This window comes from Lactuca sativa, chromosome 9, assembly GCF_002870075.4.
Source record: "Lactuca sativa cultivar Salinas chromosome 9, Lsat_Salinas_v11, whole genome shotgun sequence".
In the NCBI taxonomy this organism is placed as follows: domain Eukaryota; kingdom Viridiplantae; phylum Streptophyta; class Magnoliopsida; order Asterales; family Asteraceae; genus Lactuca; species Lactuca sativa.
This window is the reverse complement of record NC_056631.2, coordinates 66813618-66835829: the sequence shown is the minus strand read 5'-3', so window position 1 is coordinate 66835829 and position 22212 is coordinate 66813618. Positions and strand designations below refer to the sequence as shown.

The following is a 22212-nucleotide window of genomic DNA, read 5'->3' as shown; positions in this document are numbered from 1 at the left end:
TCCAATTAAAACAAATATATATATATATATATATATATATATATATATATATATATATATATATATATATATATATATATATATATATATATATATATATATATATAAACCGAGAGGAAAAACTAACTATAAGCTATCAAACAACAAAATTAAAACATTGTTGGATTCTGCAACCAGACACTCCAATTAAAACATGAATATACTGTATGGAGCATGTATGTATTTGAGGTTAAACATTGAGGCAAAATCAAGTGTAAATGGTTATGTAACAACCAAAATAATTGTTAGTTCTTCTACTCATATATCAAACTCATTCAAGAATATATATATTATTTTTCTCAACATTCATATATAATCTATTAAAAACACATCTCTACAAAATCTATCTTTTATATATTTTAATATGCACTTTTGTCATTATGATATTTGCCATTCTCTTTTTTGAAATATTTAATCCAAGAACTTGTAGATAACCAATTCCCATTGTAGCCATTGGTGCAAATCCCATAATGCTTCACACCTTTTCAAATAGCCAAGGAGAGGAATCATTTCACTTTCCCATTTGGAGGGCAATTTCGGCATTTCAAGTTTCCTAATTGCTACACTCTCCCACTCCGACTCCCGGGTCGGATCTTTTGTGGGTCCCTGGTCCAGTAGTTGCAATAAGAAATGTATTCATTCTTCAATGCCACGTGGCATTTAGTATTCAACTATTCATGTTTAAACTCATTTAATGATCGGCTTTGTACTTCTGGCTCTACTTTAGTATTTCTTCTTTTTGGTGAACCGCTCTCAGAAGCCGATGATAAAGATGTTGACGGCTCCGGCGACCTCCTTTTTGACGTCACTCTAACTGGCTCCGGCTCATTCAAGCCGATTCTGTGTGGGAAGTTTAACAAAGCCTTCGAGCCACGCATCCTATACGCCGCTCGATCATATGCAATCGCCGCTTCCTCCGCCGTTTCATAGGTCCCGAGCCAAACTCTCGCTCCATTTTTAGCAGGGTCTCTTATTTCCGCCGCAAACTTCCCCCACGGCCGTTGCCTAACCCCCCTGTAGTGCTTTCCCTTAGCCGGCGCAATCACCGTCGCCGTAGTTGCAGCAGTTTCCTCCACCGGCGCCGCCACTTCTGATGATTGGAGATGGTCTGTACTTGACGCCGGCGCCGTCTCTTCCATTGACTCGGCTTTTATCTCTTTAGCCGAGAAGTTAAACGGCGTCCACCCAGCTGTAACAGCGTCACGTAAGAAGCCGTATATCACCATATCCTCAGAGTCATCCACCTTCAACGGTAAATCACCCCAATTTTCCGTTAAACATGGCATGAGGCTGCTGAAACTGATGCTCCGGCAAAATACTGGTAGTTCGCCGGGATATGTCGCCGGAAATGCTTCTGTTTGCATCATTGTGAGTGATTTTGGGATTTTAATAAGAGGGTATTTTGATTTTTGATGGATTAAGATAAGTAGATGAGAGAAGACTTGAAAGAAGAACTTTTGAAGAAAGAGGATAACGAGGGGTTTATATAATGACGGGAGGTTACGAACTCGGGGGGTAATATGGTAACCTAAGAAATGATATAGTAAAAGTACAACAATGGTCCACTACAAATTCCAATATGAACATTCCATCAATTAAGTCATGTTCTTTTACACATATGGTCCACAAACACATATTTGTTATTCATTTTAGTCATTTGTCTATTTTGGTGAATTAGCAAACAAAAAATAGAATTTTCCCATTTATCCTTCAAGAATAACATCTTCTATGGAAATTGGAATAATTATATTTGATGAGGTTGAATTATATTAAACCTCATCTTCAACTTGAGATGTGTATAATGACACAATTCTTAAAATTTTGGGATTTGATTTAGATCGATATAGGACAATTTTGTAAAGTTTTATTGCTAGAGGAGTGATTAAGTAATGTCTACGAGAACATATGAAAGATCGTAATTGTGATTGATTAATTTTTTTGCTAGGGGAGAGGTTAAGTAATATCTATGAGATTATGCAACAAATCCATGGAAAGCAAAGGATTTCATGTATTTACACTTAATGACTTAAATATTGGCCATGTTTATAACGATGTATGTTTGGTAAAAAAAATTACGCAAGTACGTACTCTCCTCATTTTCAATAAAAAGTTGATATTATAGTTCACGACGAGTGATTTATATCACAACATCTTTTTCGATTTTATTATGTTGGTTTCATATGAAGACTCTTGCTTTGTGATTTATGAACTTTCCAAAAAAAAAAAATAAAACAAATCCAATCTTACATAAGAAATGTAACCATGTATGAGATTCTTTAAACCATATTTCCAAATATTTCATCACGATCTCAATTGTAATAAGCCATTTGTCGTGTAATAGTTTGACCATGCCCGATGAATATTCATTATTTTATGAAAAGTTACATTCAAAGTCTTTGTATTATTATCTATCTAAAATAGTTATTTCTATATACGTTTTAGGGTGTCATATAGAATGTTTGACAAAATTTTTGACAACTCAATTTCAATATTCGAATTCTAGTTTTATCATATTCTTTTCATTATAACTAATTACTAATGCATGTTTGATAACATCCTTAATTTGGGAAAAAAAAGAGAAAATGACAAAAATAGCCAATTACACTAATTGCATTACAAAAATAGCCAAAAAAAATCTAGATTACATATTTAGCCACCCATTTCGCAGATGAGAAGGTCCCATCTGCGAAATGGGCTTCTCATCTGCGAAAGTACAAGTGCCTGAAGCACAGTTGTGCTTCAGGCACTTGTACTTTCGCAGATGATAATTTTTTTTTTTTTTTAAATTTTTTCGGTATAAATAGGGGTAATTTCGCAGATGGAGAAGGTCCCATCTGCGAAATCCTCTGATCCTATCTGCGAAATGATGCAATTTTTTCTTTTTTTTTTTTTTTTTTTAAGTTTGACTATGGAATGAATTGGTTTGACTACGAAATGGGCTTCGCTATATAAAAACTTTTGTAGAAAAAATATCATTTTGGTTACAAGACAAACCAAGTATTCAATCATTTTTTGAGCAAATTGTAGAGATAGAGAGTATTTCACAAACAAATAACAACCAAAATGATATTTTTTCTACAAAAGTTTTTATATAGCAAAGCTCATTTCGTAGTCAAACCAATTTATTCCATAGTCAAACTTAAAAAAAAAAAAAAAAAATAAAAAAAAAATTGCATCATTTCGCAGATAGGATCAGAGGATTTCGCAGATGGGACCTTCTCCATCTGCGAAATTACCCCTATTTATACCGAAAAAATTTAAAAAAAAAAAAAAAATTATCATCTGCGAAAGTACAAGTGCCTGAAGCACAGTTGTGCTTCAGGCACTTGTACTTTCGCAGATGAGAAGCCCATTTCGCAGATGGGACCTTCTCATCTGCGAAATGGGTGGCTAAATATGTAATCCCGATTTTTTTTGGCTATTTTTGTAATGCAATTAATGTAATTGGCTATTTTTGTCATTTTCTCGAAAAAAAATCATTATTCCTTAATTACAAATACGACATGACTACTTGCACACGAACCTAGTAAGTTGTCATGCAACGCGAAACTTGTTTGGGTTTGGAAGGAATAGGAGCATTCATGGAACCAAGATGTTTCCTAGATTGTTTCAAGAATCGTGTAAAACACTTTCCGAATATGATATTTCAACCTTATGTTTGGGTATCACAAAATTATGAAGATAATCCTTCAAGAAACAATTTCAAATTAGGACACAAATAATAAATCACAAACAAGAGATTTATATGAATTGGAACTATTCTGATTACTAAAGATAACATATTAAAATCAATATTAAATGCTCATTATGCGCCTCCTAAAACTTGTCGAAGATAATCAAGATTTGAGCTCTCGTTGGCAACCTTATAAATTTTATTATACTAAAATCATTTGGTGGCATTAAAATCATCAGCAAAACTCATGTTGATTATTAGGAAAATACTCTAAAGGTAATTTTGGATGTTAAGAGTACATTGGTTACTATATTTGTTTCATTCTGCAGTTAATAATCAAGGTTATGTTTTTTTAGGACGGGATATATTTATAGAATAATCGTCGTTATGTTGTTGCTCAAAAAGACTTCCTATTTAATCATTATTCACACAACTATGTATCTACATTATTATTTAATTGTTCCCACGTTCTTGCATTAGTGGTAAGAAAGTAAAAATCTATATGTAGGAACGTGCATGGATGGCATTTATACATACACCATTACATTTAATTATTTATTTTCTAATATTTCACTTTGTTGTTTCTTAGGTAGTTTTAGAATAGCGAACTATCAATAAGAGAAAAAAGAAACCACCGAAAAACTGGCCAAAGTACAAGAATCCAAAGCAATATGTTGCAAAATATAAGGATTCATCAACTTTAACTTAAATGTCACTAGAGCTAAATAAACCGATGCATATAGCACTATTGGTGCATATGAGCTCGTGGATAAGGTTGAGAAGGATTTGAAGAGCCAAAAGTTTACTTTCAATGTTAAAATCTAGCAATAATCTAAAAGATTATAAATGCAATGACCAAAATAAAAACTGATTTTCATTTGTATAAAAACAAATTAAACAATAACATCTTAAAAAGTAAACAAAACTTGAAGGACAGATTTGTAATTAAAGATATTAATGTGGGCCACAGGAACCATCAATGAAGGTTCATATGGTTGGAAATTGCAAGTGGACAAGTTGAGACCAAGAAAAGAAAACAAATATATTATTTAGAAAATTAAATTAATCACGTGATGAATGTATAAACTACCGTATCTGATGACGTCATGTTCTAGATGACTTCTGTAAACTTCAAATTTCGTCCGTTTATTATTATACAATCGGCAATTTCAGCCCATTGATTTTTCGATTGGGTTATTTCATCTCAAAATAGCTTTGTTAACTAAATGTCGTTAAGTTGACAAGCGTTTTCGTCAACAAATTAGATAAAGTAAGAAAATTTTATTAGTCATAACAACTATGGGTGCATCCCAACAATACATAGGAACCCTAGAAATATTACACATTATAAGTTATAACTAGTTTCCAAATTGAGATATAGACATTATGATTATTAATTGATTATACATAAAAATCAGGAGCTGTGGATCAAGAAAAAAAAAAAGATTTAGGGGTTTCATATATTAGTGGATACTCAACTCCATCAACATTTTAAAATGGTTTATAACTGATTTGTGGTAAATCCATCATTAAAACCATTTCAGACGGATTACCAACATATTAAATATTAAATTTGATGGAAATTTGAAGGGGTATGTAGCTCGTTCATGATAAAAATAAATAAATAAATAACTTTGGTTAGTGACACACCATTTAAGATTAAAATAAATATGTAAAAAAAAATCATAAAACAAATAAAGTAACTACTACAGATAAGGTAATTTCAAAACACAAAGGTGTAAAACAAATTAGTAGATATGTAAAAAAAAAACTAATTATGTAAAAATAAATTCATAAAAAGATATAAAGGAAATTATAAAAATATCATTTATAAAAACTAATTTTGTTGTCCAAATTTTTCTTAAAAAAATGGACCTATTTGTAAAACAAGTTCAAATCGAGCCAAAATGATTAAAAGAAAAAATTGGCGATTTTTTTTTTTTTTTTTAAAATGGCCTAAATTTATAAACAAATTAAAAGTGGATCAAAACGATAAAAAGATAAAGTTATGTGACCAAATTTGTAAAATAAATTAAAAAAAAAAATGTTGACCAAATTTGTAAAACAAATTAAATGTTTGCAAAATGAAAATGAAAAGAAAGAAAGTTGGGCCGTTCATGGGGGTAGGATAGCGGGTTAGCCCGGACCCAGACAGAACACAGAAAATAAAATATGCCATGAATGAATCATCCTCTTCATCATACACCACTGAATCTAGTAGGCTAGAATTTATTTATATTTAAAGTTGCGACTTATTAAATATAAACATTAGTTAAAGTTGTTAAAATTATTATTCATCATGTCACATCAAATGTTGGTAGTTGTAAGAATTGTTAATAACAAATTATATGAAATAGTATAATTAAATTGATTCTCAACAATTTAATTATATTATTAAAGAAGAATATAATACAAAAGAATCTAGCCGTGGGGTCTTCTAGCCAACGGATCAAGAAGAATATACATTAATACTCTTCCATGGTTTAAACAAATATAAAAATTTAGATTGCACCAAAAATGAAGAGCTATAATAATATGGTGGATTTTCTACATTAACACACTATCGAACCCAAAACACACAAATTATTGTTGATTATGTTATACAACTCTAATCTTTTACCAACCTTGAGATAGATACACTTCAATATAAACATATTTATAACAAAAACAAGATAATCTAGTATAAAATTCCCAATAACCAAAAACTAGGGTTTCTATACGAAAACAAAATTAAAATTAATAACTCGTTTATTGACCAAATGTTTTCCAAATAACTGTTATCAGACCTATCTAACATTATACTAACTAAACAACCCACTAATATCACTTATATCATCAAAATCACCAAGTCTAAAAATGTTTTCTGAAGTGAATTACTATGTGAAACCCCACAAGAATATGATTACTCCGGATTAGTTTTTTGTAGTGAAGTAGTTTGTGAAACCATTTTTTATAGAAGAGAAATTAAATATTCTTCTATAATTTCTTTCTACCATCCTCCTACCCATATCAAATGATGACATGTATCACGTTTAATTTTCTTTAATAGTGTTTTAATCTACTTGTTATCATTTAACATGTGTAGCAAGATATTTAACATCTCAAGAATAATCAGCAAACTGTATGCCATAAAAACATCATATCTGATGACTGACGATAAGTAAAAGTGTTAGATTATGATTTATAACTAATATCATCCTTTAATCAAGAATATATGTAATATCTGTAAAAATTATGAATACATATCAAATGTATTAAGGCTTTTAAATACTATAAAGAAATGACATTTTGGGGCTAAAGAGTGTCTATCCATGTTTTCAATTGATTTATATAATACACAAAAGCACAAATGTTCAAAAGAAAAAGATTAATACATAGGTCGGAATTATTATATTTATTGGTTGAGAAATAAAAACGAAATGCATTTATTGTATTTTATTATTGAATTTAATTATGATGGGATGAAGGTATTAGTTTATAACCTGTGGAACCATAGTTACAAAATTAATTAAATTTTCATAGTAAACTCAAAATTATTAATTAACTATTTTAAATGAATTACCAATTAAGATATATTTTAGTGATTCAAATAAATACGTTAAATTATATCACCTTATAATCTGTATTAATTTTATTTTTTATTTTTATTCTAATGTTATGTTATCCTTCCTAATAAATGAAAAGAATTTTGTCAGATGTCACTTTCTCATTAACTTGGACACATGTCATTTTTTGGTAATTTTGAATAAATGTTTTTTTACATTTGTCATTTTCTTATTGTTTATCTTTTCTTAATTAACACATCATATTTACATCTCAATTAATAATTGCCTTAATTGAAAATAATAATTAAATTACAATATTACAACTCATATACTATTGAATATCTTTCCTTTTAAATTCAAATTTTAAATTTCAAATTTAAATAATTTTTTGTTTAAACCTTTACATTTAATTTTTTTGTTTTATCTAACCCGTATAACATACGGGTCTCACACCTAGTTAATTTAATGTAATTAGAATGAGAATTTAAAATTTGAAATGAAGAATCAATAGGTTGACAAGTGGCATGACATTAATTACAAGACCTAATAAGATGACACATGACTAAGGATGAGCATTAGGACTGCTGGAACCGGAACCGGACCCAGACCATGGTGGCTGAGATTTGCACGGGTCAACATAAATTGAGCCCTTGTGTTTGATAGGTTGTTTTGATGTAAGCCAAATCCCCAACTTATGTATTGTTCTGATCAAGGTTTTTGATGAATTAAGTTAACAGCTGTAGTTTTTGATGAAGAGGGATCTAATAATCCAATTAGACTGATGCTGAATTGGGTTGATATCAATGGTTTATTTAATGTGGAAATTTTAAGTGAATTGATGTTATATGTCAAAGTTAAAGGAGAATATGAATTAACAACTCGTGTCCAGATGAAAACAAGTGAAAATTTAGTTGCCTATTGATTATGGCTTCAATGTGTGACGTTTGTCTTTATTAGAAAGAAAGTGAATGTAGATGAATTGAAAATTAGATGTTATTTTCAGCGTATTGAATCTAGAATGTATAAAAGTTACAAAATAGATCGTAAGGAAGTTATAAAAGTTACCACATGGAAATAAATTGTTGTAATTGGGAACTTGATTGCAATTTTATGCTAATGACCATTCATTCTTTTAATCCAATAGGTAACAAGCAATCATACATTCACATAAGGGGTTTTGGGACGGATTATACGATTAATTTGACATCAAGTTGGAGTTAATTAATTTTAATTGTTTATATAAAACGATTCTAATTATCTGATTATTTAAATGTCAAATACACAATGTTGAGCCCCCTACAACAATAGTGCATTCTTATGTGTTGCTAGAATAGTTCATATTTGAAATATGAGGTGAACAAACATTAGTGTTAATCACTTTCAAAACAGACCTAACATATTAATCCCGAAACTCCAAATCACATATGCAAGAATTTTGTATATTATTTGAAAGATAGTTCCAAAAAAATACAAATTATGTCTAAATGCTTCCATGAATAAAGAATAGCAAATGAAAACTAGCAGCAATTTGTACAACCCATTTAATAAAAATCAGACTCTTGAAAAAAAAAATAGCTTACATGAAAATGATGATATCAAAAGCAAAAAGCAAAAAGCAAAAAACTTGAAAACCAAATTGGAATGTTTGATTTATTAACCTGAGCAGCAACCGCCCTTCTGCCCGACAGGCTGCCCCTTAAGCTGCACAGATGGTGGCCTCATGTTGTTTGACCCGGGCTGACTTGCCATCCTGTGTATTTGAAGGAATGGAATCAGTAATTACATTCCATCATTGTATTTTTCCAAGAATGTTAAAAATGAATTCCTTTTGTGGGGTACCTGTTTTTGATATCAGCAGACATGGCCATAAAAGCCTGTTCAACATTTGTAGCATCTTTAGCACTAGTTTCCATAAATGGAATACCAATTCCATCCGCAAATTCCTAAACAAAATAGAGGAGTATTATATTTTTACTTTCTTTTTAAAATACAAAACTACAAAAAAATAAAATAAAATATGTACCTTAGCAGTGTCGAAAGACACAGCTCTGCTTTCTACAAGATCACATTTGTTTCCAACAAGAAGTTTATTCACATTTTCACTTGCATAGCGATCAATTTCACTCAACCATTGCTTAACATTGTTGAAGCTTTCTAGATCAGTGACATCATAAACTATCTGCATAAAAGATCATCAATTTCTATTACTTATTACTTATTTCTTATCAAATTATGATTTTTTAATTCTTAAAGAGAGAGATAAGAATTTGAATTTTGAAAAAGCATACTATAATGCCATGTGCCCCACGGTAGTAGCTACTAGTAATTGTCCTGAACCTTTCTTGTCCAGCAGTATCCCACTGCATAAATATTCAACATTAGTTTCATACAAATATTATTTTATATATATTTGATTAAGAAAATCCTCACAATTTGAAGCTTAATGGTTTTTCCATCTTGTTCCACAGTACGAATTTTCTGCAGAGTGAATGAGAGATTATAATCTTCATCATGATAAACTCTGATCATGGATACAATACAAATAAGATTAGATTCTTACAAAGTCAACACCAATTGTGCTTATGTAGCTGTCGAGATATGAATCATCCTGTATCAAAGAGATCAAAGCAAGAAATAAGAAGCCATGGAATATCAAATCAAGCAATAGGTGGAATTAATGAATTATGTCTTACAGCAAATCTAAGCAAGAGGCATGATTTTCCAACTCCTGAATCTCCAATCAGCAAAAGCTTGAACAAGTAATCACTGGAATAGATATGGAAAGTGTTACATGCAATAAAAAGAGCATTTGTTTTTGGACGAATTGAATCGATTTCGAATAACTGTAATACAATTGTCAATTCATCACTAATCACAACCCTAATGTAATTGGATGTATAGCGTTACGTCCCTAAGCAATTCTCGCAAACGTATATACCGTTTTCAAACTTCAAGTTCTAGCGATTAGAGAAGATCAACGGAGTTTTAGCACATAATGTTAAAATTGATGCGATTAATTCAGAGAAAAGGATGAAAAGCTTAAGCAATTACACGAAATGAGATCCGATTAAATTAAACCGAATCGACAACAATGGCAATAGAGATTAGTCATTGTTGATAATTAACAATAGAAGCAGATCTAACACGCGAATGGATTTAAATTCGATATGAGAAAACAGAGATCGGGGACTTACTACTCGTGATTCATGATAAAGAATTTGCAGTGATATATAAAGGGGCCGACTGATCCAACGGTGTCTGACGGCCGGAAAACTGGATCTTCACCGGAAAAGCAAGAGCAGAAGAGAATTATGGGACCTTGATTCGTTAATCAATGGAAGGCAATGAAGAGGGGAGGATGATATTAACAAACCGACAGATGGGAGAGAGGAAGAATGTAACAAACAAACATGGGAATTTACGAGGTGTCTCTGCTTTTAACCTTACTGCCACCATATCCTAACATTACGTTTGAAATTTTTATTGTTTTTATTCATGAAAAATAATAAAATATTAGTAAACTAATTTAATTAAAATAACTGATATTTTCGTAAATTATACATAAAAAATTGTAGGACGTGTTTGACAAAACTAGCGGGTAGCGAATAGCTTTGAAGCGTTTTGTTTAAACTAAATGCTAGAAGCTTGTAATGTCAAACGAGACTTTCTGTTCAAAATGAAACGTTTTGTCAAACGCTAGAAGCTAGAAGCTCTCAAACGCTCCGTGCCGAACACGCCTATAATAGGATGACACATAACAAAAGGATAATAAACTTATTCTTTTATTAGAATAATAAAAAGATTGTTATTTGTTAATTACAAAACAAATATTATTTAATAAAAGTTAACATGTCACAAATGACTAAGGACTAATTAAACATATAATTAATATTATTAACATTATATTTGAAAATAATTTATTAGCTAAAATGTACACATGAAAGTACGGGGAACAACGGTAGACATCACAAATACATTTTTGAAAATTATTTAACTTTTCAAGGCCACGAAAATGATATTCTTTTCATCATTCTCATCTCACATAGCTAGTACATGTTGATTACATGTATGTTACAAGTGTTATTGCATATAAAACAAAAGATAATTGTAGAATGGTCGAAAGAAATAACCTAACTCGAAACATCACAAATTAGTTGTACTAAGAAACCATTGGACGACGTTCTCATAGATACCCTCCCGCCTCCCCTTCTCGAACATCTACAAAGGTATTTCATCCACCCTTACGAGATTCGACTTGAGAAATATAGTTTAAGACAAGAAATATGAATTATTTTGAAAGAAATGTGTAATGATCTTTTATCCTTAAACTCTTATATTATTACAGTTTGAAAATTTTATGTAGTTTGGTAGTTATTAACCTAAAATAAGTTGCTAGTTATGATATATTTGGTGTTAGAAGAATATGTATTATTCACTTTACTAAACATGTTATATCTATGTTTCAATAAAATAAAAATGGATTGAACATTTGACATCCCATATTGGAAGCCAGTTCCTTACTGCTAATAATAAATGAAAATTTTAACAATAAACATGTAAACAAAAAATTAACATTTAACCAAAAAGTAACAACCACACTATCAAAACTTAAAACTACAAGGGGCAAAACTAAATTTTGGTAAAAGATGATTGAAGGGTTTCGGTTTTCTTTCACTTGGAACCCACAGTGACCACACCACATCACGATCGTTGATTGTTTTCCTCAGGTGACTGCTTCTCTTCTAACATCGACAACGACATTAGCTCTCTCCAGCGACCTTAAGGTATCTATCTTCTCCCTATTAGGGTTCTAATCGAGAAAATGATTCGGTTTATAATCGATAATATCATCAATTCTGGAATTGTTGTTTAACCTAATAGTCAAATTGAGTTGTTAATGCAACCAATCGAGTTTCTAAAGATAGTTGGAGTTATGGTTTAATCTTTATAAACAGTGATTGCTAAAATGGAAGCTCAATTCTTTCGGTTTTTGAAGATCGTGGGAGTTGGATTCAAAGCTAGAGCGGAATCAGAAGGTCGTTTATTGTTTCTGAAGCTGGGGTACAACCACGAAGTTGAATTATCAGTGCCTCCTGCTGTTCGTTTATTTTGTTTCAAACCAAATATCGTTTGTTGCACCGGAATTGACAAACAAAGGGTGCACCAGTTTGCTGCCGCCGTTCGCAGCTGTAAGCCACCGGAGGTTAACAAAGGGAAAGGTATTATGTATGTTCATGAAGTTATAAAGAAAAAACAAGGGAATAAATCAAAATAACTTTACCTTTTAGCTTCTGTGTTCTTAGAATTGTGCATTGAATTGATTTGTATTTTCTGGAATCGTATGAATAACTTTTTGGACAAATGGTACCAGTTTTTATTTCAAGTTTATTGCTTTAGAGTAATTACAGTTTTGGTCCCTATAGTTTACACCTTTTTGCATTTTTGGTCTTAGATTGAAATATTGGTCTCAAAGATCCTTCTTGGTTTTACCTACTTTCCATTTTTTATCAAAATTAGACAAAATTTATAGCCAATTATTTGTTAATATAAACTTGATTTCAAATATTTTAGTTGTTAAATTGTTCTCCTTTTCTTTTTCATTCCATAAATACTTATTTGTTTCTATGTCATTTTTAACATTTTACTTTTCAACTATCAATCAAACTTTTACCTTTTTCAGAGTAAATTACGAAAATGGTTCTTGTGTTTGTTACATAATTGCATTCTCAGTCCGATTTTTTTTTGTCACTATTTCAGCAATGTGGTTTTTTTGTTACACCGATAGTGAGAACAAGGACACCGGGATTGGAAGTGCAATTATGTAATAAACACAGTGACCATTATGTAAATTTCCATTTTTATAATTCATTATAATTAATTTCCATGTTTATAATTCATTATAATTACTTTTTATATCCATTGTTAATGTTAGAAAAATCCATTTAATAAGATGCTAACTTATCCTTAGGTGCTAAATATGTATTATCATTATTGTTAAAAATATAACTTCATCATTAATTACCAACTACAATACATTTTATCAAAACTATTATTAAAGAAGATAATGTCATCCTTACCCACTGTAGGCTTGAACACATCGTACTTGAGATGCTTCAAAGTAAGTTTCGTTCTTTAAGTGTGAGCTTTTCATATTCAATTCAATTTCCAAGAAGTTCCAAGACATATAGAGAGAATTTGGTGGTTAAAGATACATAGCACTTTAAACCACATCAGGATCATGGACTTATGCAGAGTCCTCAATTAAACCTTTAGCCAAATAGTCTGTCGAATTTTGTGGTGTTCTTATAAATTCAACCGATATCACACCATTAATGATTAGCTCCTTAGTCATGTTATATCTAACACTTGTGGTGTTCTTATAAATTCAACCGATATCACACCATTAATGATTAACTCCTTAGTCATGTTATATCTAACACCTAAGTGTCTAGACTTGCCATGAATGTGACAACATTATCATAATGAATAAAGTTTTGTGCAATTGTTTTTGGCAATAACAAAATCTTTAGTATTAACTTTCTTTTTTCACCACACTTTATCGACAACGAATGGTGTATGAAACTGTAACGTCCCAACAATGATAATAAAATATTTGTATTTCAAACACCCAAAAATACAACCAAATTGTTCCAAATCAAAGATAGTATAAATATTTGTCAAACGCTAGAAGCTAGAATCCCTCAAACGCTTCCAAACGCTCCGTGCCTGATACGCCCGTAACTTTAGTCATTTTTATTTTAGGAAAATACTTTTAAAAACTTAACATTTAATAAGTTACATTATAGGTTTATAATCAAATAAAAATTTTGATTATCTAAAATATATATTATTTTTAGTAATAAACTATTTGATTAATAACTTATAGCATAGGTCTTTAAATATTAAATTTGCAAATGTTTTCTCAACATAAAGATTCATTGAATATAGTTTATTTGTTTATGTCCAAATATGTATCGCATATTGTGGCAAAGATAATAAATAAAAAGAAATATGAATTCTAAAATATTAAAAGATAATGATAAAAATTTAGATGTTTCTTTTTACAAAAAATAAAAGTATATGTAGTCCCCAGACCATTGCTATAGAAAAAATATAGACCAAACTTCTGCAGTCTATAAAAAAAATGTTTGGTTTTAAAGTTTGTATGTTGCTAAAACAAATATAAATTATAAATATAGAAAGGGATGGTTCTTTCATTGCAAGAAGTCTAACTAGAAAAGGATATCCCTATAATTACTTTGAGAAGAGAATTGTTGGTTTGTGGAAAATGGATATTCTTTCTTTTAGAAAGCATTTTTTGAAATTAACAATTCCATTTAGTTCGGTTTCGGAAAACTTTCCATCAAGGCCTAACATCAAAGTGTAGGTTGATATCTATGGTTGAGGCTGCAATACATTTTTACATGTGGGAAGGGCTTACTCTACTAGAAAAAATTGATTGTTTTTAAAGTTTGCATGTTGCTAAAACAAATACTCCTATACTCCTATAAATTATAAATATACAAAAAACACTTCAAAATTAAAATATCAATTAAAATATGAAACTTAAATAAAAAACTTAGGTTTTTTAGAAAAGAGATGACTTACTTATTTATGTAATTAATAAAACAAACAAATAAAATGCATGAGTGTTTTGAATCAACACCGAAAGGAACATTGCATTTGGATGGGAAGCTGCCACCAACACAAACAAAAGTCGTCGTTATAAATGTTCGTGCAAGAGTTTCTATTTCGGATGACGTTTGCAAAATTTGGAAAACATTGGATCATGTCTTTTTGTCTTCTAAAAAACAGACAGTTTGTAAAAGAAATATATATTCGTCCGCAGACAAGAGGCTTTAGGTTTATTAATACATTTATTAATCAATAACTTTATTAGTTTCTGATAAATAATAATAAAAAACACCATTTTCATGCATTCACTTATTGTCAACAATTAATAGACTGTGCTCAAAAAACAAGGCAAGGACTTGGTTACATTATTATAAAAGTTATCTATTAGTAAGATCGTGGTGCGGTTTACAAAAATAAAAAATATCTACAAAAAATATTGGTAGAAAAAAAATTGTCCATTTGAACTGAAAGTCAAGTATTATTCGGTAGAAATCGTTGGTTCTTAAAAGCGATATGTGAAATGAATAATCATGAGTATGCCTTGCATTTAGGACACCCATATCTAAAACGTTTTTCTGAAAATGAAACCCGATTAATAGCAGACTTGATAAGAAAAAAGTATGAAACCACGAGATGTTGTGTTCTTTTGCTAAAAAAAATAAATAAATCACTTTTTTTGTTGGAATATTTCATAAACCAGTTGTTTCTTGGTCTTTGGCATGCGTATTACATGGTTGTATTTAGCATTGCGAGTTTTTATCAAGTTATTCAAGTTAGAAGTGCACTACTGGAGCTTGATGGAGTTCAAGTTTGACTTTCACCCAATTTCTGTTCATTTTTTGTTTTAAAATATTATGTTTGATTGTAAAATCATGTGATTTACTTTCTTTCCAAAATTCACCTGATTTGATTTGATTTGGGAAGTGGTTCGTATACAAAAAAAAATCATACATAACAATTTATGTTTTATAGAGTTATACAATATAATATTTTAAGACACAAATTGTTGTTTATGTAAAAGAAATATTATGTACGAATCAGCTCCCGATTAGATTACTAGTTAATTTCAATAAAATTGTTTATATTTTAATTTTCAGAAATTTGCAATACCTGCAAAATTTAGTTATTCCTATATAAATGGTTGAACGTGAACGAGATTAATAATCATTTTCCTTTTGCAAAATACTTCGACGCTTTTATTTAAGTTGTTATCCATCATAACATGTTATCTTTGTTCACATATTCTTGGAACATCTTGATAGCCTTCGCCTCATATTTATTGCCATTAGTGTTAATTTAAGTACATTTGGTTATCCAAGATGAATCATCACAAAAACAAGTTGTATTGTGTTTGACATGCATTGAACTGATGATGTCAATAGGATAAAAGTTGTAATTTTTTGTCCCACCCAAAAATGTTTCCTCATCACCCTAAAATAGCCCTAGAAACCACATTCATTGTAACAAACACAAGATGTACATCGAAACAAACTCGCAATAATATATATATTCTCTTGGAACAAAATGATACATGCAACTTTTTGTTGCATTATGTGTATGAAGATTATTCTATATAGTGTACTCAACTCTTAGTGTAGTATATATACTTTACTATGTTTAACTAGGGAATTGAATACACAAACTTTACTAGTACAAAAAAACATACCGAAAATTAATGTTTCACCAACATTTCCTCAAGTCCATTCTTTCTTGCAGCATGTTTTAGTTTCTCTAATGCAACAAGTCCAATTTGCCTAACACGTTCCCTCGATAACCCTATTCTGAAAATTCATATTAAATAGAAGTTTATAATCAAAGAAGAGATCAGTTGTTTAAAATAAAATTTAACTTTTGGTAATCAGGTGAATTGATTATAAACTTATAACATAGGCTCTTAAACTTGACTTTAAAAGTACATTTCCTAAAATAGAAATTTAATGAGAGTGCTATAAGTTTATACCTTTTACCAATATCCTCCCAATAAAGGCATTCCTTGTCAAGACCATAGTAAAGACGAATGATATCTCTCTCGCGTTCCCCTAGAGTCATGTTTATGAGCTTGTTTACTTCATACTGCAAAATCAACAGACTTTTTAGGGCTATTTTCAATGTTTGAGTCTCTGTCTTATATCTTGTTCCACCTTTTTGTGTGTGATAAAAAGTATCTAATTTGAATATTACATTTTTATGTTGAAGTAAATACCTTGAGAGCTGCTTCATCTACTCCATGCCATGGGTCGTTTTCCATGCAATTATCTGCAATGTCCTGCAGGAGTTACAAAAAAAAAAAAAAAAAGGTTAAGAATAAAGAAGGTGACTTGGCAGTTGAGAGAATTTTAATATAAAATAAGTAGCTAATACTTGACTACTTACACTATCCAGTGTTTGTCCAGGATTATCAAGTGAGAATACTTTAGTGATTGCCTACATCAAGTAATAATATTTATATTTGTATTAAGAACCTGGAAAAAAGAAAAAGAAAAATAAATATGGAAATACCAAGTTAGCAAAAATCTTTAGTACCTGAGTTGCGTTTATAACTTTTTTTCTGGATATGTTCAGACTTTCTGTAATTCTCTGTGGTAAAGAAAGAAAGCAAGCAAGCATAAGAAAAAAATAAAAATAAAAAGAAATAAATAACTTGTTATGTTAACTTACATCAATTGATGGAGTTATTCCTTGTTCCTCTAGTTTGGCTTTGGCATTCCGGATTGCACTTTGTCTTTCATGCAAATGAGTAGGTAATCTTAGGATTTTAGAATTCTCAATCAGAGCTCTTGAAACACCCTGTCATAAAAAAAAGACGTAAATACCCTCCTTGATGGTGAATTTAAAAATAAATAAAAATCTTCCATAATTCACCTGTCGTATCCACCAATAAACGTAGGTAGAAATCTTGAAACCTCTTGATGAATCATACTTTTTTATCCCTTGAAGTAGTCCAATTAGACCTCCCTACATGACAACAAGTTAGTTAATGGTTAAAAAAAAAAAGAGAATTCTTCAGCTATAAGTAATGGCAATTTATTATATTTAAAAAGTAATAATTTCTTAAGGCACCTGAATAAGATCAGCCATTTGAGCTCCCATGTTATCATATCTTTTTGCAATAGACATCACTAAACGAACATTGCTCATTGCAAGCTTCTCTCTTGCCAAAGTGCTTTCAATTTGTTTTTTTCTTAAGTCCATTCTTGAAATCCTCATGGAACTTGCAAGTTGCCCTTCTGAAGGTTCATATCCCAATTTTTCCTTCAGTCTGAAAAATAAGCTCAATATCAGTAATTTTACATTAACATTTTTTTGATGATATTGATAAAAAAAATATGTAACAGATAAAGTTCAATGCCCATATTCATAAAAAAAATGTATGTACATTGTTATTATAGTTAATAAGGAATCAAGTACATTGCTTTTACTATATGAAAATTTTTGTTACCTTGATTTCTGCTCTTCCAAGCGTAAACCGATTTTGATTTTCTTTGATAGAATGATCACCTCTGATTGAGTGAGAAGTCCTTCACTTCTTACCCCTTTAACATGACCTTTAAATTGATTTTGAAGGAGCTCTGAACCAATTTCAGAGCAACTATTTGGTGTTTTCTTCCTTGCTTCTATTCTACGCTTTCGTGCAGATATCTGTGAGCTAATGATGTGTATTTTTTTGCTGTCTTTTTCTGTGGGAGTATCTGTAGTTGTATTTGTATTCTTCTCGGTTGGAAGTTTCCACTGCTTCTCCAGGAAAGATTGTAAAAGTAGTAAAGCTTCAACAGGAAGTTCTTGTTCAGAGCTTTTGTCTTCCAAGTGGTGAAATCTTTGAACCCATTGGTCTGTAGAGATTGAAGGATCAGAAGAAGTAGCTACATGTTGTTTTAAAGCTCTTATGGAATGGGAATCTGTATCTCGTTTGGATGTAAGACTATGGCTGTAGTTGGATTGTTTCTTTGCAGTGATTGTGTTCTTTGTAGTGACAAATGTGAAGCTAATATCACCATTGCAGGAGAATTTTTCAGTTGTATCTGAGTAAAAATAGGATGAACCCAAGAGGCTATTTGTTGCCCTTAGTCCAATTGCAGTTGTAGACATCATTTGTGTAGCTTGATTCAACTTGTATGAAATTGTGTCATTTACTCTCAGAACATTGTTTTACAGAAACCATGATATGCTTCCTCTTGAGCATAAAGTACATGATTGTTGAACAGGTCTTCACGATTACTGGTAATTACTTGCTTAAAGTTTCTGAACAAAAGAAAAGAGAAGATTATAATAAAAAGAGAAAATGTATAACAACCATCAAAGTAATCATTAAATTTACAAAAAAAAAAGGGGTTGCGATGCTACAATACAATCAGGTCACTCAAATCCCAAGATCTGGAACAGAGATTGGAACTGTGCGAGCCCCAATCTGTTGCTCCAACGCAAATACATAATAACCTATCAGCTTATCTAAATGTATGTTCATGATGTTAATCATCCCCAATTTATTTCGCAACACAAATGCGCAAGATCGTATCAGCTTAGTTTAACGTTTGTTCCACAACTTTGAATTTATAATTGAGTTTAGTTATAAAGTACATCCAATTCAAATGTTATGCCAATGATTCATTCTCCAATTTGAATCGATCATGTACAATCCTAATCGCAGGTCAAACCATAGACATTCAACAAATCGCCGATAACATACATGTAATAACGTTCAGTCAATAACAGCACGAATCACTTAATTTAACTAATCTATCGGTAATGAACAATGTATTAGAAAGAACACTATAACACAACCGATTTCATAATAGAACCACCATCCCTGATTCCTTGTGTTAACTGTTCAATTGATGCAAATTGCAAAACACAAGCCTCGTCACAATATCAAAAATCTCAGCAGATGCATTGTAACTAAAATCTCAAAAAAGATAGATCACAAATGGAGTAATCAATCACAAAACTACATCAAACGATACAAATTGTTACATGAAGGATAACATAAAAACGAAAACGAAGTCGTCTTCGACATTACCTTCGGTACCAAGCTCATTCAATGGTGGAGAGAGAGAGAGAGAGAGAGAGAGAGAGAGAGAGAGAGAGAGAAGTGATGATAACCAGGATGAACGAGTGAACCTGAATGCAGAGGAGGTGCAACTGTATCAACTTCTGCCTTCGTTTTCCTCTAGAAAACAACATTTCTTGTTTCTTTCTCCCTTTTTTTTTCAATTTTAATAATTTTATCATAAAAAATTTATGCGTTAAATGCAGCAAGTGATTGGATAAAGCGTATTTTTATTTATTTATTTATTTATTTATTTATTTATTATAATAAATTTCTTTTATATTTAAACGTTCATTATATTATAACAGTATCTTTTAAATACAAAACTATTTTTATTACTATAATCAGATATAAATTCTAAAATTTAATATCCTGATTAGATTTTTGTTATATATTTTCTCCTAACAAATAAAAAATAAGTAAAAATACAAAGTTTTAGTTAAAAACGAAATGAATCATTACAATTAGCTAACTTTAAAATAAATATAATCAGTATATATTATATTCAACTGGGTGATGTATCCAAGGTGGAGGAGATTGGGTTTGGACAACCAATTATGACTTGTGAGTGTTGTGTTGAGTATGGCAATAAAATTGTGTAATTTAGTTCAGCTGCATACCTATACACAGGTGACGTGTAACAAATTGACTTAAAGGGAATTAATTATGGGGTAATTACTAATTTAGCCAAATTAAGGGGTAATTAGTAATTTTTAGCCAAAAATTAGTAAATGGCCAAAAATAACCCACGAAACCGTAGGTTTCGACATTTCGTCTACTGTTTCGCGTTTTCTATAAAAAAAATCATTTTTGCCATACAAAACCGTAGGTATTATAAAACCTATGGTTTTCCAAACCGTAGTCTACGGTTTTTGGGAAAAAGCTATGTTTTTTTTAATCTACTATTTTGACGGTTTTATCTACTGTTTTATCCAAAAAACTATGGTTTTTTTTTTAATCTACTATTTTGGAGGTTTTATCTACTGTTTTGTCCAAAAAACTACTGTTTTGTCCAAAAACCTACGGTTTTATATTTTTTTTTCGATTTTTTTTTCAAAAAAAAATTAACCACATATATAAAACATACTCCTAATCACAAAGACGGTAAAATTTTGATGAAAAATAGAAAAACCTGATTGTTTTTCGGGTGCTCAATTGAGAGAAAAAAGTAGCCACACCAAAGAAAACAATAGGCAAATTGACCTAATCTGAAAAAAATTTCATTATATATTTTGGGCTAATGGGCCACGAAAAAGTAAACGGACCCTTGAAACAGTAGCCCATTTGCACAAAACAATAGTTTTTGGCCTAAAACAGTAGTCAACGGCCTTGACCGTAGTCAACCATAAATTGACTACGGTTTTGTGGGCTATTTTTGACTAAGTGGTGTTTTTTTTACTATTTTTTGATAGGTAATTAACAAAAAGGCTAGATTAATATTTTTCCCATTAATTATTAGTGGTTTGATTACTATATGTATAATATGTATAAAGTGTATATAAAAGGGTGTTTGGATAAGTAAAATAGAAGAACTTATAGCTTATTAGTTTATTGTTTATTCTTACCGTTATAAGCTAAGTTTAAGTGTTTGGATAAAAAAAAAAACATTAAAAATCAGTTTATTGGCGGTGGGGATAAACTAAATAAATTAATTTTAATAAGCATTTTCCCCTTGCTTATAGCTTATTTCTTATTTCTAATCAAAACACTTTGCAAAAACTGTTTTTTCTCACCACTAATAAACTAATAAACTAATAAACAATAAGCTAATAAGCTATAGGGCGTGTTTGGCACGGAGCTTTTGGAAACGTTTGGGAGCTTCTAGCTTTTGGTTTTTGATAAAATGCTCTAATTTAAAAAAAAAAAATTGTTTGGCAGTACGAGCGTTTAGCTTTTAGTTTTAACAAAACGCTCCGGTTTTAAAAGCTACTTCATGTAGCGTTTAACAAAACGCTCCTGAGCTTTTGAAATCAATTTCCATAATTACCCTTAAAAATATATTTATATATTTATTTATTTTTAATCAGTTGTCATTTTATGTAATTTTATATATTTCAAAAGCTTCCAGCTACTTTTGTCAAACATTCATATAACAAATAAAAGCTACAGCTTCCCGCTACCAGCTATCTGCTACACACTATCAACTACCCACTACCAGTTACCGCTACCCGCTTCCAGCTAGCTAACAGCTACTTTTGCCAAACACGCCCATAAGCTAATTTATCAAAACACTTCTAAATATAAAAGTTAAGTGATAAGGACTTAGAAACGTATTT

General features: G+C 30.5%; 4 protein-coding genes across 6 annotated transcripts; 1 reads left to right on the top strand and 3 right to left on the bottom strand.

Annotated features, from left to right (window-relative positions):
* Positions 1-302: 302 nt before the first annotated feature.
* LOC111901594 (ethylene-responsive transcription factor 2) lies at positions 303-1502 on the bottom strand. Its single transcript, XM_023897468.3, has one exon. The coding sequence runs from the start codon at positions 1404-1406 to the stop codon at positions 711-713; it is 696 nt and encodes a 231-aa protein (XP_023753236.1). The 5' UTR covers positions 1407-1502; the 3' UTR covers positions 303-710.
* Positions 1503-8680: 7178 nt separating this feature from the next.
* On the bottom strand, positions 8681-10672 carry LOC111901593 (ras-related protein RABD2a). The gene is made up of 8 exons (XM_023897467.2): positions 10452-10672; positions 9951-10023; positions 9818-9865; positions 9688-9735; positions 9546-9617; positions 9281-9436; positions 9097-9200; positions 8681-9007 (listed from the first exon to the last, which is right to left on the bottom strand). The coding sequence occupies exons 1-8, from the start codon at positions 10463-10465 to the stop codon at positions 8911-8913; spliced, it is 612 nt and encodes a 203-aa protein (XP_023753235.1). The 5' UTR covers positions 10466-10672; the 3' UTR covers positions 8681-8910.
* A 1551-nt stretch (positions 10673-12223) lies between these two features.
* On the top strand, positions 12224-12532 carry LOC111901733 (60S ribosomal protein L6, mitochondrial). Its single transcript, XM_023897618.2, has one exon. It carries the CDS (start codon positions 12224-12226, stop codon positions 12530-12532), a length of 309 nt encoding a protein of 102 aa, XP_023753386.1.
* A 3837-nt stretch (positions 12533-16369) lies between these two features.
* LOC111901591 (RNA polymerase sigma factor sigA) lies at positions 16370-20098 on the bottom strand. Of its 3 annotated transcripts, none has more exons than XM_023897466.3 (10): positions 20008-20098; positions 18332-19131; positions 17953-18151; positions 17755-17847; positions 17551-17679; positions 17416-17469; positions 17266-17316; positions 17096-17158; positions 16853-16965; positions 16370-16673 (listed from the first exon to the last, which is right to left on the bottom strand). In XM_023897466.3, the coding sequence occupies exons 2-10, from the start codon at positions 18979-18981 to the stop codon at positions 16565-16567; spliced, it is 1461 nt and encodes a 486-aa protein (XP_023753234.1). In that variant the 5' UTR covers positions 18982-19131; positions 20008-20098; the 3' UTR covers positions 16370-16564. The 3 variants fall into 3 exon arrangements, with proteins under 3 accessions (XP_023753234.1, XP_023753233.1, XP_023753232.1); XM_023897465.3 differs by having other exon boundaries at positions 19990-20095; XM_023897464.2 differs by having other exon boundaries at positions 19907-20064.
* Between the last annotated feature and the right edge of the window lie 2114 nt (positions 20099-22212).

What these genes read in the sequence shown, in the direction of transcription:
- LOC111901594 (XM_023897468.3), bottom strand. Translation starts at nt 1,406, where the DNA reads ATGATGCAAACAGAAGCATTTCCGGCGACATATCCCGGCGAACTACCA.
- LOC111901593 (XM_023897467.2), bottom strand. An exon ending in GCACAATTGGTGTTGACTTT is followed by an intron (nt 9,736 to 9,817) that starts GTAAGAATCTAA and finishes TTCACTCTGCAG; the next exon opens with AAAATTCGTACTGTGGAACA. An exon ending in TCTGCTGATATCAAAAACAG is followed by an intron (nt 9,008 to 9,096) that starts GTACCCCACAAA and finishes TCAAATACACAG; the next exon opens with GATGGCAAGTCAGCCCGGGT.
- LOC111901733 (XM_023897618.2), top strand. Translation starts at nt 12,224, where the DNA reads ATGGAAGCTCAATTCTTTCGGTTTTTGAAGATCGTGGGAGTTGGATTC.
- LOC111901591 (XM_023897466.3), bottom strand. Translation starts at nt 18,981, where the DNA reads ATGATGTCTACAACTGCAATTGGACTAAGGGCAACAAATAGCCTCTTG. An exon ending in TTGGAAGAGCAGAAATCAAG is followed by an intron (nt 18,152 to 18,331) that starts GTAACAAAAATT and finishes CTTATTTTTCAG; the next exon opens with ACTGAAGGAAAAATTGGGAT. An exon ending in TTTATTGGTGGATACGACAG is followed by an intron (nt 17,680 to 17,754) that starts GTGAATTATGGA and finishes TTTTTATGACAG; the next exon opens with GGTGTTTCAAGAGCTCTGAT.